The sequence below is a fragment of the Chrysemys picta genome, chromosome 2, assembly GCF_011386835.1.
Source record: "Chrysemys picta bellii isolate R12L10 chromosome 2, ASM1138683v2, whole genome shotgun sequence".
Classification (NCBI taxonomy): Eukaryota; Metazoa; Chordata; order Testudines; family Emydidae; genus Chrysemys; species Chrysemys picta.
The window spans coordinates 118,901,042-118,920,021 of record NC_088792.1 but is presented as its reverse complement, the minus strand read 5'-3'; the positions used below and the strand labels follow the sequence as shown (position 1 = coordinate 118,920,021).

Below are 18,980 nucleotides of genomic sequence, written 5' to 3'. Positions count from 1 at the left end.
TAAATAAATGGTATTCTTTTATTGCTTAACAGCCCTAATTTATAGAAATCAGGCATTTTATAAATGACCAAAATTGGCCTTCATCCATATGCTGTTAGTCAACAAAACCAGAAATCTGGTGGCTAGGATAACTTTTAAAACTGGAAGGATATAAGCATTCTATTTAACATATCACAATTTTTAAATTTCCCATTGATGAATTTGGCTCAATGTATTGTAAATGCAGATTTCCTCCAGAGCCTCTCAAATCACTATCTCACCGTGCAAGAGGCATGTGGGATAAATCTTTTTTGTTATCTGACACACGCAGCAACAATCCATTTGAATAAAAAATTGGTTCAAAGTAAAATAACTGGCCAAAATGACCTCATCATCTGAACTGAACAATTTTTAGGTTTAGGTAAAGAATGTATCATCTTGTTGACACGACCAATCCTTCCAACAGTCCCAGCTTCCTTAACTTCCCCATGAACTGCCAACAGACTGCAGCTCCTTACCCGCTATCACTTCCGACTTCCTCGCTACTGGATCCCTGTCACTTCTGAATTCAAATCTTATGCCCAGGGTCTAAGCCTGGCCCTACTCTCTCCGTGACAGAGCACAGCCAGAGTGGTGTGGCCCAGCCTATTTCTGTGTCTGAGAAGTGCTGCTGGTTTCCTGAGTGGGGAGAAATGGACTTGGAATTTACTCCATGGCTGTAACAACTTTCTCTCCACTAGGCCCTTCGGAGTAATTTCTGGGAGGGATTTAGTGCAAACAGTATCTCCCTGGGCACCCCACCAAAAGATCTCCACAGTTGACGGAGAGCTGCTCTTCAAAGAGCACTCTCAACTGGCAGCTAGAGACAGAGCCCATTGACCTGAAGAGTCCGCTGATAACATGATCAAGGGGGGATAAGGTGGGAGGGGAAAGACCCCCAGCCTCCCTCAGTGACAACAGAAATGTTTCTGGGGACTTTGGAGCCCCTACTACTGCCACCTCACCGCCCCAGCAGATCTGATTGAGGTTGTTACTGAATCCCCAAGCTCTTCCTCTGTGGAGGAGAGAGGGTGGAAGGTGCAAAGAGGAACCCTGGAGTGGGTAGCTCTTGTCCACTACATACTCCCCTAAGGGAAGCAGGCTCACTGCTGGTGTAGAATGAGTAGGATGAATGGTCTCAGAATCATGGATAGGTGGGAGATACACAAGAAGTGACACTGGAAACCCTACATAACTCTGGCGACATCTGAGGTATCTCTGCTGGCGCTAAGTAATTCCTGTCTGCTCAACCCTGCATTAGCTGCAGGACCATTTCTTATCCTCTGCTCCCATTGCCTCCCCCAGTGATAAAAGCACATGTGATCCCTCTGATGAAGTTTATATGGGGAAAAATCCTGCCCCTGCAGCTATGGGGGGTCACATGACACTGAACCAGTGCAGTTCCACTCCAAACAGGAAGATGCAGGGCTGGGGAGAGGACGGGGGCTATGCAGCACATGCACATTGCATTGTTACACAAGTCCTTGGTCCTCCTCCCATGAAGAGGGGCGGGGGTGCACAAGCGGCTATTCAAGCCATTGGAAGCAATAACCTTTGTGGAGTGGCTATGGAGCTTCTCCATGGCCTGGAGAGGGCTAGGAGGAGGATTTCACCACCACCACCACTGCTCCTCTGTGCATCTGCCCAGTACTTGGCCTAGATACTCAGACTGGGTGCTGGGATTTGGATTTGCCCCAAGGTTAGCAGGCCAAATTAATCTTGCTCGTATGTGACACTGGAATTCAAGGAGCATGTGCTGCACAGACCGTCAGTTCCCAGACTCCTGTTTTACATGCTACTCAGACTGTGCAGAGGCGGGGTGGTGGCTATCTGGTGCCATGGGGGCATACCACCTCTGGGCATGCCATCTAACTCCTGCGTGCTGTCAGCCTGTTTGCTAGTTATTACAAAACTCATCTGTCCAACATAAACAACAATGTACATCTACCTATAATTTTGGCCATATAGCAGGATACCTGTTTAGTAGGTTACATGGTGAGGCCACAAGTGATTAGAAAATAAGAAGGTTCCAGTGCAACTGAACAACCTCCACAAATTCCCAAAGGCAAAATGGGGGCGGGGGGGATTGACCTGGGCAGTTACTCAAGACTCCTGAGAAATCTGGCTGCACTCAAATACGCTGGCAGCCAAGTCCCTCCAAAGTGCTGCATGACAGCATGCATTTTTGGATGTTCTTTGTCTTGGTTATTGGGTAAGTAAAACATCTCTCCTCCCCCAAGGTCAGATCCTGACTCCAAGGCCTTTGCACGCAGGGGACCCTCTGTGTGTGGATCCTCCCATCCCATGCAGAAATTTTGGAGGGTAGCAACTTTTGTGGTACCCCCTATATCCACACAATGTGAGGGGATGGGTGTGGGGCAGGGAACAGGTGGACCTGATTTGGGAGAGGGCAAGCACCCACCAGCCCCACACAAATTGTTTGGAAGAGGTAATATACCTCCAGGCTGTATTAACTTTTCTGCAGCGCTCCATATTGGGGAGCCCCCATTTAATGGGGCTCTGTAGACAGCCACGGCCAGGGAACCCCAGAGCCAATGTGGAGGAGATGCAGAACCCCAGGATCTGCTTGGCCCTAGGGAGACCCGCTTGGTTGTGCAGGGGTTGAACTATGGCACATTCATTCCATGAAGAGCAAACAGAATGATTTGAGGAAATTTCCTCCCCCTTCCACAGGTATTTCTGAGGCAGGACATGCTCTGAGCCACAGAAATCAGCAAAAAGAAAAAAAATATAATGCTCTGAAGTCATCCCATGTGTAGCTCATCTGAAGTCAATAGGGATAAATCTGGCCCAGTATTTTTAAGCACTCCTTGAACACATTAAATTGACCTATAATGGCAGCAACAACACAGAATGTTACTATTTTCTAACTCTAACGTGAACATTTCTGTTACATTATAGAAGCAGGTTTATTCAATTGAATGTATGTTTAATAACTCTACATATTTCTTAGATTTGTTTTGCTAATTCTAGTAGCTCGATCCAGCACATAGGAGCATGATAAGCAGAATGACAGAAATTGTATTTCCTGCCTTTGAACTGTTAGTCACTGCTAGAGTATGTCATTCATTGCTAGAAAGGCTCACATTTTACCAAAAATAGATGAGAAAACCAACTGAGGCCAAATTCTACAGTCCTGGATTACGCACAAATCATTCCCTGCACTGGGAAAACCCAACGATCACCCCATGGGAAGGGGCTGGTGTTTACCTCACTCCTGCACAAAACAACTAGCAGGCCTGGCCTTAGTCAACAGGCCATTAGAGAGAAGGGGGAACACCCTGCACTACATGAGACAGCACCACAAAACTGGAGGCACTTTGGGAGAAAGACAGAAGAGGAGACCTTCCCCTGGCCCCCAGGACATGGCTCCTTTATGAACGGAGCTATCCAGGGAACCCTACCTATGGTTGCTGCGAAGATTTTCCCCAAGAAGAGCTCCTGTGTACAGCAGCATTATTTTATGTAGGATATGAAAGTCTGATGCTGTGCAAAGTGGTCATACACCCCTGTTCCACCCCTTCCTGCTTATGTCAGACCTCCTGGAGCTTGCATACTTACAAAAACATGGAGGAGGCTTCTTTAGATTTCAAGGGGAGGAGCAATGATACTCTTAGTGCAGCTCCTGTTTTTGCATTGTGACCCTGGCATTTGCTTAATTTCTGGCCTCTATAAATACAGCAAGTTTTATTATAAATACAGATTACTGCCCTACTCTACCCTTAATCAGCCAGAATTCTTACTGAAGTTGATGGGAATGCTGCCTGAATAAGGAGTGCTAGATTTGGGGCTTGATTCTCTTCTCACTTACACAGTACAAGTCTGAACTTCATGGAATTACAACAGTGAAACAGGTGTGAGACAGAATATGGCCCTTGGCCTTTAATAAGTTATAAAACAATCTTCATAGTAATTGTTTCTGAAACCAAATATCTAAATATTCTGTTACTGTGGATTGATAAATTAAAACCAACTCTGAAATGAAGAGTAGCAATGTTCTGAATAGAAATAAGATTCGTTTTGATATTCCAGGGTTATATGATTATTTGGATTTTCTTTGTTCAATGTACTGATTCTTTTTTTTTTTTTTTTTTTTTTTACCAAATCCTGTATTGAGGTTTATATTACTATTTTCTTATGGCAGGCAAGACAATATTATTAGATTACAGTATGCTAGAAATCTGAAAAATTAAGGCCCCATTCCTGCAATGTATTGTGTGTGGGTTCCCCTCCATCCAGGCATAGGGTCCACCCGCATGCAATGCATTGCAGAATCAGTATCTTACTGAACACACCTATAATTACTCTGCTCAGCAACAGAATTCATGAAAGTGGTTTTGTAAGTACATGTTTTTACTACATATACCATCCCACTAATATCAGTTGATGTACAGTTTTCATTTTGTTCACTTTAATCCCTTAAAATATGCAGAAAATTTACAAAGATATGATTCATTAATTTATGTTAGAAGGCTTAAAAAGAGGTTTTCACTACTAAGCACTACCAACTATTATATTTTACTCTAAAGTAAAATTAGGGTGCCAAATCCTACCAACAACCAATCAGACACAATAGAATCTTTTGGTTATGAAGCATAAACTAATTCAACATCAACAATGCAGTTTTCCTTAGGCTTCCAATGAAACTGTACACAATCATAAAAAATATTAACCACTTAGATCTATGCACTATTTTTGTATGAAGTGAAATAGTCACAGTAGGCTAAAAAAAAAAAAAAATCACATAAAAATACACAATTTTCATTGGATTTTTGTCAATGTCAAAAAGCTATACATCTATCAGTATACATCCAGGGGCTCAATCCTGCATATAGACATCTGGGTAACTTTACTCACATAAGTAATTCCATTTAATTCAGTAGGGCTATGTAGATCAGTAACATTACTCACATGCATAAATGTTTGTAGATTCAGGCCCTAATGTATTTTGGGAAAGTTAAAATAAATGAAAATATACCTAATGCATTCTCCCATTAAAAATCATCAGACAAAAATATAAACTGGGTGCTTAATAAACATAGCAAAAAAAAAAAATCTATAGGTAACTATAGATTAGCCTGTAGAAAAGCATCTATAATGTGCCTATAATTATTAAAGCATGTCAATATAATTACAAATAAATAGAAAGGTTATCAATATATATATATAAATATACATAAAGTCAAACCAGTCTCATATTTAGTAAAATTTAATAAAGATAAAGGGATTTGTTCATGATTTTCCACATATGTATTTTTTTCTTTCCTTGTTTTGGAATTTCAATACTATATTTTAATAATTGCAGGTGTGCTATAGCCTATTTTCTGCAATAGATAACAAAATATCTCATCAATATTTAAATAAAATAAATATTTAAAAATAAGGTTACAAAAAAACTACAATATATGAGAATTCTTTGCTTGTTCAATTATTTTTTTCAGTTTGATTTAAAGAACTATTCGACAAACTTGGATTAATAAATAATAAATAAAATAATAATAATATCACCTAGCTCTTATACAGTGCTTTTCATCAGTAGGTCTCAAAGCACATTACAAAGATCAGTATCATTATAATTTATTCCTTAAACCTAAGATTCATGCTGCATTATGCAATGGTCCAATCCTGCTCCCACTGAAAACAATTGCGAAACTCCCATTGATTTTAACTGGAGCAGAACTGGATGCCTATTTGTTTCAACAACCAGGTATAACTTCTCATAACCCATCTATCTGAATATGAAAAAAGCAGTTAGGTTTTCCAAACTGGAAATTAAGACCCCAATCCCACAACTGACTGAACAGGAGCACATCCCGGAGCCTGCCCTGAGTCCTGTTGAAGTCAATAGGGCTCTGCGCACAGTCTGTTGCGGGATCAGTGCCCTATTTACCTATGCATACTTGCTTTAGCACACCTGTGGGGAGTACTGCAGATAGTCTTGTGTCTTAAACTCTGTATCACAACCGATAGAGGCTAAAATTAATTTCCAGTGTAACTCCATTTAAGTCACTGTCGACACACCAGGGATAGGACACTGGGTCAGTTATTACTTTATCTAAATTGTACAGTTTTCTTTCATTTCAATGTACTGATTGTTAAATTTTAAAAAATACAATTTAGTAATTATTTCTATGCAAAAAATCATAAAACATACTCTGGAATAATCAGGCTCTCGGGGTGTGGAGTCAGTTAAAGCGCGGACCAGGGCATTCATCATACTGATTGGAGGAGAAGGTGGGGAGGGCTGGGAAGGTTCCTGTTGTAAAGGGCTCTTTGGTTTGGAAGGCAGCCGACCTCTTCTCCCTTTCAGGCTATCAGTACGGACAACTGATTAAGAAGAACAAAAATCAGTCCACAAAGACATCATCAAAAAACTACAACCACAAATGAGCACCAGGTTAGTTCTTAATTATGATTAGTCCAGCAAAAACCATAATATTTTTCCATTTAGATAGATAGATAGATAGATAGATAGATAGATAACTGTCATCCTTAATTGCAGAGATATAAGTGAATATTATAAAACAGTGTGAAGCTCAGACTTGTAGCCAGCAATGTTACATTTGAACAGCACCCTTTTTATGTAACCCCAATTCTATCCCTGTATTTTTTTTACACGCAAACACACACACATACACAAATACAAACTCTAATAATAATACTAATAATGTACATTTAAGCCTTCTTACTGAAGAATTCTTAGCTTCCTTAAAACACTTCACATGCTATGGGCCTAATCCTGAAAATGCTTACTCATGTGAGTACTCCCATCAGTGGGACTACTCACATACTTAAGCATTTGCAGGATTGGGGCCTATGGATTCAATCCTGGCTCCATTACAATCAATGGCAAACCTTATATTTAATTCCCTGGGAACAGACCAGCACCCTATGTAAAGGTACACAGGACACAAAGTAATGCAGCCCCTCTATGAGGTGGCAGCCAATTGCAGTACAGCACACTGTACAGCAGGAAAGGGAGGAGAAACTTTGGCCAGGGTCACTGGGAAAAAATCTTTCTCTGATGACCTTGCTGTTCTTGAACCTGTGGTTCCAAAGAATCTAGATATTATAAACCTAATGCCTGAAGAAAAAAACAAACAAAAAAAACTTACATATATTGCATATACCCACACTTTGGGGGTAAGTAAACTAGAAAGCCTAACATTATAAAATTTCTCATAAAAATTAAATCTATATATTTTAACATAAGTAAATTTAATATTCAGATATTTGTATTTATGATAGCTCATGTTCCTTACCTTCTTTAACCATGCCGACACTGAGACACTTCTGAAAGCGGCAGTACTGGCATCTGTTACGACGTCTCTTATCCACTGGACAGTTTTTATTTGCCAAACAAACATATTTTGCATTTTTCTGAACTGTTCTCTGAGAAAATGCAACACAGAAATAGTCAACTCATAGTTTCTTGAATGAGCTAGGACCTGACAAGATGTATTTTAATTACAATGTGAAAAGCGACAGTGCAATTTGTATAATTAGATAAAATTAATTTCCTAACACACTAGCCTGCAGGAAAAACAGTTTTATTGGTGTTAGCTGCTGACAATGAAAATTGTCTAGGATTGTTCTGAAGCAAGTCTCAGGAGACAGCCAACTTTGAATGATAAAATCATATCTGAAATTACCAGGTCATCGCATCTACCTTTGGGGATTAGATTATCTCCGCTTTTAATATCCCTTTGGGAACAATTTTCTACTTGGTTCATTCCCCTGATTATTACTGACCTTATTAAAATAGAATCAAAATGATCTGGTATGTACTTCTCTTGCTATCGCTGTTGTTAGTCAAATATCACAATAACTGGTTTTGCTTGCCATTAAAATCAGTACAGATGAAATCAAAACTACAAAAACCAAACCAAACCAAAAAAACCCCAAACCTTTCACAATTTAGCTAACTCTCATGGACAAATAACTTATTTTGGAGAAAATGAATGGAGCTATATTGTAGTGACACTTGCTTAGCTATAAAACAAATGTTTGGCGAGGATGCTGGCCAATTTATTTTTAAAATCCTACTTATATTCTAACAAATAATTTTGAAAACTATCAAATAATTCAGATTTGATAAAAATAAGTTAAGACTAGAAAAAGAATAAAGCAGATATTGGTACAAACAGTGTAATGTGTTTTAATATTTAAAATCGATGCTATTTCAATAAATAATTCAATTTCACCACAGATGAGCATTTAATAGCAAAGTCTTAAAAGCAACAACAATAAAACTCATAATTACTGTGAGATTATAAACTGAATCTTTCCTCAATATGAAATTATGTAGAAAAATGTTTATTTCTTTCACATTTGTGTTCCTTAAAAAACAAGATTAAAAGTAATAAAAATAAGAAACACATGAAATCATTCACCACTTAAACTACAGATTGCATCTTAGAACTGGAAAATCATTTTGTAAATTTAGGGCCCAATCCTGCTCCCATATAAATTCACAACAGTTTTGCTACTGACTTCCACAGGAGCAGGAACTTAATAGCTACTTTTCCCATATGATTTTTGGTACCTATTCTAATTATGTTTAAACAACTAAGAGTTTTAATAGATATGTGTATTTTTACCATATTATAAAAGTATTATCATTGAGTAATGTTACTAGTAGTAAGTGCAATAAAAAAAATGCTTTAAACATTGGCTCCTATCAAAGCCAATGCAAAAACTCCCATTAACTTCAACAGGCGCAGGTCTCTGATCTTTACAAAAAGAAATTGACTAAATCAAATCTTCAACCATGACACTAATAAATCAAACCCTAAAATCTACCCCAAGCTCTAAATTTAAACATGCCATTTGTAAGAGTAAACTGAAACCTTACATACGATCTGTAAAAAACAAAAACAAATACTAAAACCTAGCATTAAAAAACAAACAAACAAAAATACATAAACCCAGAAAGAATAAGCAGAAAGTTTCTTCGTAGTAAATGCATTATGTATTACCTGTCCCCAGAACCTTCTCAGTTAGTCTCATAGCTAATATTGAGGCACTATATAGTGCTTAGTCATTGCACTACTTAATACCTTTCACAGATCAGAATGCACTGGTTTCTAAACTAAATAGTTGTAGTCAAGCAGCAACTTCCTAGCATGACAAATGTTCTGTTGTATAACATACATTGACTCAATTGCCTCCTTGGCATGTCCTTAAATCTACATTTCTTTGTATTGCCCTATGGAGAGAGATTACACTTTTCACTGTTACTGCTAGCTGAATTATCGGGTGACTATCAGGATGTCTGTATTTTATGCCTTGTTTTAAAAATATTTAATTAGTCTGAATGACTCAGTAAAGTCCAGTTTGTTGACAGCAAAATAAATGCAGCTAGATTTATTTCAAGAGAAGCTCCTGAAACAGTTGCCCTGCACTCTACGGAAAGACATTATGGGCCAGACACTAGGCTGGTGTACATCAGGTTAGCTCCATTGATTCAGCTGACTGAGGCCTTGTCTACACAGTGTGTTAGTCCACACCAGAGCAGTGTAAATTCTAGTGCACCCTAACATGCTGCACATTGACTGGCACATGCGGACTCTGCTGGTGCCCACTAACTGTCCCATAGCATGCATTCTTAGTACTTTTTGAAATGGCTGGGATTACATTAATGCACACTAGGGAACTTTTAGTGCATGGCAGCAAGGTCCCACAGGCCAGTTAGTGCATGACACACTATTGTGCACTAGAATTTACACTCCTTTGGTGCAGACTAACACACCGTGTAGCCATGCCCTGAGATTCTGTCTGAGAACTAGCCCAATCCCTACACTACATCCTCTGGAGGATATGATTTGGCTTTGTATGAATAGTCAGCTGGTGTCTACCTTCCCTCACTAGACTACCTAGATGGTGTGTTTTTACTCTAATATACACTTTGCTCACAGAATCATCCTAACTTTGCTGGGTGAACTGATCAACATAACAACACCTGAAGCAGTCAATGGTTAGCGTGAATGGTGTGGGGATGACTTGGGATGGGGATTGGCATGTGTATGTAAGTATATGTGGTTCTCACCTTAAAGAAGCCCTTGCACCCCTCGCATGTCCGTACCCCATAGTGTTGGCAGGCAGCATTGTCCCCGCACACAGCGCAAGTGCCTTCTCCAGATGAGGAGCTCCTGCTGGGCGGGGAAGGCAGGCCACTGCTGCTGCCACTGCTCTCGCCCAACAGGCTGGAAGTGGCTGCATTGAGGCCCAGTGGCGAGAAGGCTAAGGCGGCTGCTCTTTTGGCCAGGGGAAGCCCATAAGGATGGTTCTCCATAGTGGCTTGACCGGCAGTGGGTCTGTCAGATCCCAGAGGCAGGCTTAGGGCAGCAGGGTCATAGCACATGTGGGCACCAGCTGCAGGCGTGTGGGGTGGCGAGTGCTTGAAGTGGAAGAGAGGGAAGCGGGTGGGCACAGTCTTCATAGGGGCAGAGTCCATCAAGTGGCTGGGGGCCATGCAGGTCTGTGCAGGCTGCAGCGGATGTGGGGGTTCGTCCCACATGGAGGCCTGGTGAGAAGGGAATCCAGGAGTGGTGGGCGTGGAAGGCGGGGACTGCTTGAAGTACATGGAGGTGCTGGGTATCCCTTCATCTGTGGAGGGGGGCAGTGAGGAGTGGTAACTATGTAGCCGGCTGTCTTCCATTTTTATGAGGGGCCTCTGGCTGGAGGAAGCAGATTGCATTTGGTACAGGCAGGAGGGCTTGAGCTCATAGCTGCCAGAGTAACCCTCCATGAAGGTGCTGAAGCTGGGCAGGGAGGTGGTGGCGGTGGCAGTGATCTCGGTGCTGCTCAGGTCCATGGTCAGTTTGGTGTAGTCAGGATTCATGATCTCCGAGCTGTACTCTGAGCCATATGCGTAGGTCTGAGCTGCATAACTCGAACCAGGAGGTGAAGGGCTATACTGGGCTTGCACACAGGGCATATCTGCAAGGGCAAAAGAGGCCATTAGCAACAACAACAAACAACAACCACCTCGCTGCGGCTGCAGCTTCGGGTCATCACTTACAACTCTCTTTGCCTTTTATGGTTATTTCCTGCATTTCACGGAACAAAATTAGACACCCACTGCCAGAATGTGGGAGTTATAAATTTCCTCTGAGTACTCAGTATTTGAGAAGAAATATATATTAGATGCATATGGGGCAACATTCTGTTCTCAGTTACATTGGTTGAAATCACTGGAGTTGACCCAAATTTACACTGGTGTAAGTGAGAGCAGAAGCTGGCCCTAACTGCCCTAGATCTGCTGCCTAATAGACAGAGATGTCAATGAGAATTAAATAAGAAGCATGAAAACAGTATATGAATAGATGCAATTATGCCATAAAATTTTCATAACGAAAAAAACCACACTATCACAGTCTATTCTATTATATGAGAGAGAGAGAGAGGTACATATATATATGTACATTGTCTACAGTGTACATCAAAAACACAACTGAAATCCCTGTATCTGTTACTGAGGAGCTGTGAAGATAAATACTTCTTACTTGACCTAGAGTCTACATACAGTATTTCTGATCAGATCATAATTAAGGGTGATATCTTGCCATCAGCTTTTAAGAAGAACTCCCCATTAAAGGGAGGACTGCTAAAAAAAGATGGCACAATAGACCCTAACATTTTTAAAAATGTAAAGGCAAAAGTGCACTGTATTTCTGTCCTGATTGTTATAGGAGATCTAGGCTGAGGTTGATACTAATCCTGTATTTTTTTTTCATCGCATCATGAAAGTAAATCCAGTTCACTCATAGCTAAAATGATGACTCTAGTAACACAAAGAGTTGATTTCTTTCTTTATTTTCCACTTCTTCATTCTTCGCTTTATTGCTCATAGGACATTACAGACCCAATACAACAATCTTTATGAGGTTTGCCTGCTTAAGCACTACAGGTTTCAGTATTTGCAATCAAAGCTAAAGACAGTCATTGAGTTTCACTTTAACAAAATATACATCTTATTATTAGTTAGTGGAAATGCTTTCACATGAAAAACCTGAGAAAGTAAAGAAGTATTATTACCCTTGGAGGAAATATATTTCAAAATTAGGCCTAGTTTATCTTTTTATAACCAGTATAATTCATATTCCAGAGGCATTGGATAAATGATACATACAAACATTTCTAAAGTTTAAAGATAGCTGTTCTTCCTGGATATTTTAAGAAGACCCTTTACTTTGGTTTCTTAAAACGTTTACAAGAAACTCTCACACAATAATCAAATTAATTTCTATTAAATAAACTTTGAATTCCTAATTTGTAGAGAAACACATTTAAATTAAGAACAGATTTTAATTATTGTATTTTCATGTCAGAAGAAAGACCAGCAATTTCAAGTTTTCAAGGACCTTTGTAAAAATGTGGGAGAAAATTACTGCTTTTGTTTCCTAACATGAGTCTTTGAAGACTACTTTTATTTATATATCCAAATATTATATATATACATATTTAAAAATAGGACAAAATCTTCATAAATCTTACCTCAAAAATCTTATTTATTTTTATTTCTAAAATGTGCCTGCCAGTCTCTGGAGGCATATACTAAATTGAACTAACACAAATTAAGAAAGAAAACTCAGTGTCAACTTGTGATATTATCAAACAAGGGAAGTTAAACAACTGGTTTTCCTAAATATGTTGATTATATGTTAATAGAGTAAAAGGAAATGAAACTCCTTCCATACACCTCCAATGAAAATTCATTGAGAAATGCAGTTTAACAAGCAGATAAATAATGTCACAAATTGACATGTTGACACAGAATCTTGTGAGGGAGAAGGATTTTCTGTCTGTGCTGAATAGGAGCAGGAGCTGATAAGAGATGACCTGCTGTTCCTCTTCTCTTCAGCAAGAATACCTACACTACTGAATATAACATGGCTATTTCACTTTAAGAAACTATTATGCTAAATTTGCTATAAGGGAATAGAAATCTGCATCAAACCCTATTTGAAGAAAAGGAGGAGGAAAGAATTAAGGTAAGGATCTATTCAGATCTGCAGAACTCCTCTTACTATACTGATTCCCAGTGTGATCTACTGACTAGTTCTAACTCCTGTTAGAACTCTGTTTTTTCTTTCTACTTTAAGCACTGGGATTAGTTTTCCTCAAAAATAAATAATAACGTGATAATTTAATAATGATTATTTCTTAACAAAAGGTGCTTAAAATAATCACGAGCCACATTTTAAAACGATGTATTACCAAGACCAAGATAAATAAATACAAAATCTGGTTAGGAACATTTCAGAGGCACTAACCTTTCTGAAATCTTTGTGAGACTGTTACATGAGAATAGGAGTTAATAATGTTCACAGCAACATCCCACCCACTTGCTTGCAATTTTCTCTTTCAATTTTTACACATTGTTGGTTAGGGACTTTTAATTCCTATGGATTCAGTCATAACAGTAAAAGTTTTATTAAATACAGTCTCTGAATGACTATGAAATTAAATCGGGGACCAAATTTTGCTCGAAGGTAAACTCCTTGCGCCCTGTTCAAAGCGAAATGGCATTTGCAAGAGCGAAATTTGGCCTTACAAGTTTGAAAATATTAAAACTATTGATAGCATTTGCAAAAGAAGCTCGGCGTATTGGCAGGAGACTTTATTCTCACACCGATTCCACTAATTCCAGGTTGCTGGGAGAAGCCAATTGTCTGAATTCTGCTCTGTTCCCCCAGTGTAAACCCAGAATAACTCCACTGACTTCAAAGGAGCGACTCTGCATTTACACCGTGGACTTAGGGGCTGAATGCGCAGTATTAGGAATCTGAGCGGGCAGTGGGCCCCCAGCCCCTGTGTGCTCGCTCGCCCGGGAAGCGTCTGTTACCTGGAGGGTATCTTGCTCGCTGAATGGTGGGGCTGGTTGTCTGGACAGCGGAGGCTGCAGGAGGAGGCGGAATGCGGGCTGGCTGGGACCGGTCTGCGGGGCCGGGTTTGGAGCCGGGACTCAGCGTGGGGCGCTCTTCCGAACCGGGCTCTGTCACACAGCAGGGAAAGAGAGAGGTCGGGAGTCACAACGTGGTCTGCACCCGATCGCGGCTGAGACCAGCAGCCAGGCACGGCGACTGTCAGGGACTCGGAGACCCGGGCTGAAATGACGCCGTGGGACTGAAAACAAACCGCAGAGCCGGGGATGGGAGGCAGGTTCTGAAGGGAAAGCCACACCTCGGCCACCTGCAGCCTGGGGTAACAACGCGTTAACGTGGGAACTGGGAAGGGAGAGACAAATGCCCAACCCCAGCTCCCCCCAAACTGGCGAGGGGCTTCTCGTGTTCCTCAGAAAGCAGGTCGCAGCCTTTCCCCTAGAGGTTAGAAAAACTCCAGCCCTAAAACTGCCACCCCCCCTTCTCTCTCGCTCAGGACACCCGGGGAAGAGTCGGGAGATGCCATGGAAAGGAAGTTTACACACTTTTTTTCAATAGCAATGTTATGGCAATATCGGGATCGGATTGGGAGTAAAGCCAAGAAAGCAGGCTCCTTTCGCCCAGCGAAAACGCACAGAGAAGGGCGCTGTGGAAAATGTTTAGCAACTTTCCCTCTAAATTGCTTGGCCCTTTTGTCCCACGTGTGCGGGCATTTTCGGGGGCCAGCAGGAAGTTTAAATCCGGGTGGATCCAAGCCAGAGGACAGTTATGTCCAAGGTAGACAGACTCTTGCTGTGAACTGAAAGGATTTCTTACACCCCAAGCTTGCCTTCTCTGTGCAGTCCCCGAAGGGTTGGCGCTCGCTCTCTCCCCAAGGGGGTGGAGGAATCCCGGGGATCAGCCCCCAAACCTAGATCACCAATGCCAGCTTCTGTTCTCGACCTGCCACAGAGCTCTGCCTCGGGCTTGCAGAGCCCCTCGCATACTATATAAAAGCGATGCTTTAATCTAGTCTGTGGTAAGAGACCCCCCCAACGGGGCGGGCATCCAATAACGACACCATTTTAAAGAAGTTCCTTTCCCTCTTCCGATCATATTCAGTACCTGAAGGGATCCACCACGTTTGCTGTCCTCGTACCTTACTGACAACCCCCCTCTCATTCAGCGACTGCAGCCCTAAAACCAACTGCCTTTCTCCTGTCCCCCGAAGGCCCCGCCGCCTTTGCATCCTCTCTTCTGCCCTCTCTCCTCTCCCCCTGGTGCTTTGCGATGGCTCATCTCTTACCTGGTTTGGCTTTTTCACGCTTATTCTTGAAGTCAACATCTGCGTATCAGAGGGGAGGCTTTGCATTTCGGCGGGGATACACTAACATCGCCGCCCGTGTCAGGAGAGGCCCCCTCCCCCACAGCCCTTGTATGTATTAGCGCGAGTCCTGGGCCAGGAACTTTCGCCTACTTTTGCCATTATTCCCTGCGAAGCGCCCGGGGTGTCAAACGCTCATCTGCTCATCTCCTCTTCTCCCGGGGCTTTTCATCCCTCCCTGCACTTGCAAGGCCGCTTCTCCCACTGCACTGAGCGCCCCAGGGCTCCTCTCCTCCCCCAAAGCCGCCGGTTACCTAGAGACACTCTTTGCGCCTTCAAACATGCAGCACTCCTCCGGACTGCAGCCGCTGAGCCAGGAGCTGTAAATTAGGAAGGAATAACTACCCTTGTCAAAGCGCCTTTCTTCCTCCTTACACTTTACATTCAGCCCCCAGTGACACCCCCTCACCCTCTCCGGTAATCTGAGGAGGAAACCGTGAAATGCTCCATTGTGATTGTGGTTCTTCAGCTGAGTTTCGAAACCTTCCTTTACCCCGGGAGGGACCGCGAAGGGGATGTGTCACTGAATTAAAGTTTCAGCTGCATGTGGAGCAGCGGCTACTTTGTCATTTAATCGCTACGTAACTATAACACCAACCCACGGAACTCCAGCAAATAGCGCGCAACTTCAGTCAATTTCATCTCTGAGCGGCCCCGGCCGTTCTCTGTGTCTCAGCCTCTCGCTTTCACTGTGTTAGCATTGGGACAAGAAGAATTTTACATACAACAGTCCCCACGGAGAAAAAAGAAAATGAATTGAAGAAGCTAATAAGGTGAAGCAGGCTGGAGAGAATCCCAGTGATTAATTCCCGAAATTTATTTGAAAGTGACTCTCGCAGGGTCCCGTCTCGCCCTCCCCCCCGCCCCCCGCGAAAATAGCATTTTCCATCCTTCATTTGGGAAAACTTTGGGAGTTAAATCCTTTAGCTCAAAATAGTTTGAAAACCAAACAACACTTCTCAACAATGTTAGTTAAGTATTAAAGTTTAGACGATCCATACCGCCACCGTGACAGCGCAGTATCGCGATACTGCAGACCAATAGCTGTCCACAAAATACCAAACTTGAATGCCCATTATACAATATGTTATTGATTCTTTTAAAGACAGGAGCTGCTTCGCAGTTATTAAGAGAGACATTTATACAGCGAGTAAGGCAGCGAGTGAAATGCAGCTCCTCTGTACTGTAACACACGTGCTGGGTCAGTATAGTATGTAATTACAATTTATGACCTCCAAAGGGAAAAGTGCAAATTTCTTAGGAGCATCTGCCAGGCAGACGTGCCTAGCAAAGATCCCACCTCATTTCATTACAATATGCCACATTCCAACAATTACCTCTTCGGCGAACTCTTCCAGCAGCCTCTGGTTTGTTCTCTCCTAAAGCGAGATCAGATCAACCTGCCCTGCCGTCCCTATTAAACAGTCCTAACTCGCACAAACAAAACCACTTATTTCCCAAGCACAATTAAAGGAAGAGACAAATTACTGCCAGTCTTCACCCGAGCTGCAAACTCCCCACCGCCGGCGGCAGCATCATTTCCATGACAACAACTAGCAGAAATACCTTAGTATCGGCTGAGGCTTCTGTTCCACAGACCCAGCTCTCCTGTTTAGGAGAGGAAAAGTCTCAAGTACGGACTAACAGAACAGCAACAAATATATATCCACCCAGGACAGAAAGGAGTAAAAGTTTCAGGTTACAGCCCCCAGCATATTAGATTAGTAACACTGATGTTCATCACAAACAGTTGTCATTTCAAGAGCAATATAACCGGCAGCACAACTTTTACCAAGTCCATCCACATTCTCTCTCTCCCATTCATATATACATACTTGATTGCTGTGGCGGTTCCGTCTTTACATCTAGTTTGTAAATGCCTATTTCCTTAAATGTGCATGTAGGCTCCGTCCAGTGGCAAAATTATAAAAGGCAAACCCAAGAGGTTCTTGGAGGCTGTATCTCTGGAGGCTGCGTTATCCCGAGTCATGGGAAAGGATTACAGAAGCTTGAGAGACCAGGAGCTGAGAGCAGCCTGCTGCTGCTGGTGGTGCTCCGGAGTGGAGCGTGTGTGAGAGAGAGTGAGTGATGATCAGCCAGCTGCAGCAATGTGCCTTTGTTTATATGCGCTGGCTCAGTGATAGAGATCTGCCTCTGTCTCTCTCTGGGTCTCTCTCTCTTTCTCTGTGTGTGTGAGGAGAGAGGAAGGAGACTCCTCTGCTGCTGCTCTCTCCCTCTCCCTCTCTCTGAACGTCATTTATGTGAGAGGAGCCCTAGCGGCCTCTCCATAGAGCGACTGGAATGCGAGACGTCAATAGTGACGCCATGGGAGCCTGACGCTACTGCCCCCCCCCCCCTCCGCCCCAGAGTCTATGAGTCTCTCCTTCGGTACAGTACAGCGTGTGTGAGAAAGCCCCGGCCCCGCACCTACACTGCCGGCATCTGGCTGCGACGCTCTGCTTAAATTTTCAGAGTGCTGTCAACCTGCGAGGCGTTACTAGGAGGGGAGAGGGAGGATATGGCTGACAGGCTGGGTCTGAGTATAGGAGGCGCGGGAATGTTAGTGGCAGTGTAGATATGTATCAATAATATCTATGGCGAGGGTTAATAATTAGAGCAATGCCTTATGCTGTTACTGGACACAGTAGCATTGCTTAATCGTCTATATTTCAAGACAAAATAAAAGAGTATTTAATAAGGTAAAGTTTAGCCAGCACTTTGGACATGTAAACCGCGCTTATTAATGATGAGGACGAGGATGTTTAAAATTGTTTAAGAGAAGAAAATAAAAGGAAACTTTTTAATGTGTAGGAACAAGGCGCAGGTTCTGAAAGCTCTCATTATACCCGGCCGGGTCTCTCTGCTCGGGTCACATATGTCGGTCACCAGTCACTTCGGGAAATTTCACCATCATACATGCAGCTGTAACTCAATTTGCTTTCGCTCTAGCTGGGCTCTGAGCTCTCAGTTATCCATTGTAACAAATGATTGTTGCTCTGTCTGATTCTATGTTTGCTCGCGTGTCTTCGCAATGTGAATGAGGGTATCCTCAGGAGGAGGCTTTACTTTCTTCTCATAATAATTGTTCATATAGTGGATTAATTTGCACCGTTCAAACAAATAAGAGCTGGACATTGCAAACTGCATAGAAAATACAAATTTGAATGAAACAGCTGCGGCTGCTGCTCACACACACATACAGGGACGAGGAAGGAGTGAAAGAAGAAACGCCGATTGCACTTTCACTTTGTTTAGGCTGGATTCACGATCCTCCTTTTCTGGTGTCTACATTACACAGTTCCTGGGAACTAAATGGGTTTCTGCACTCAGTCCTGTGGAGCTGGTTTTCTTGCTTTTCCTCTCCGGACGGAGGGGTGCAGTTGTGATTTGAAGAAGGAGACATGGGTTGGCTTGCTATTTAGAGGGTTTTTTTGGAGGGGTGTCTTTGTGAATCCGTGTGTGCATGCGGGTAAGAGTCTCACTGAAACAAGCGGAGCTTTTAATAAGTAACTTGCAGTGAGTCCGGGACCAGAAGCCCACCGGGGCACTGCCCAGCGTTCTCGATCTCCTGTGTCAGTGTCACATCCCTTCCCAATCCATCTCACAGAGGGAGCACTTTGGCTCCAAGCGAGCAATCCGGCCGCAGGCGGGTACCTAACACTAGATATTTTTTTCTACTTTCTTATACAGCG

General features: G+C 42.4%; 1 protein-coding gene across 4 annotated transcripts in view; it reads right to left on the bottom strand.

Moving 5' to 3' along the window:
- Positions 1 to 17,650, bottom strand: part of NR4A3 (nuclear receptor subfamily 4 group A member 3) — a 32,776-nt gene extending 15,126 nt beyond the window's left edge. The window contains exons 1-6 of one of the 4 annotated variants that reach the window (XM_008178699.4): positions 17,124 to 17,183; positions 15,543 to 15,608; positions 13,889 to 14,038; positions 10,088 to 10,980; positions 7,302 to 7,431; positions 6,194 to 6,366 (exon numbers count right to left, since the gene is read on the bottom strand). In XM_008178699.4, the coding sequence (XP_008176921.2) occupies positions 6,194 to 6,366; positions 7,302 to 7,431; positions 10,088 to 10,978 (1,194 nt within the window). In that variant the 5' untranslated portion in view covers positions 10,979 to 10,980; positions 13,889 to 14,038; positions 15,543 to 15,608; positions 17,124 to 17,183. Of the gene's footprint in view, positions 1 to 6,193; positions 6,367 to 7,301; positions 7,432 to 10,087; positions 10,981 to 13,888; positions 14,039 to 15,210; positions 15,518 to 15,542; positions 15,609 to 17,123 lie in introns of those variants that run through there. The other 3 variants (XM_005292621.4, XM_042841781.2, XM_042841785.2) reach the window with 3 other exon arrangements.
- Positions 17,651 to 18,980: the final 1,330 nt, after the last annotated feature.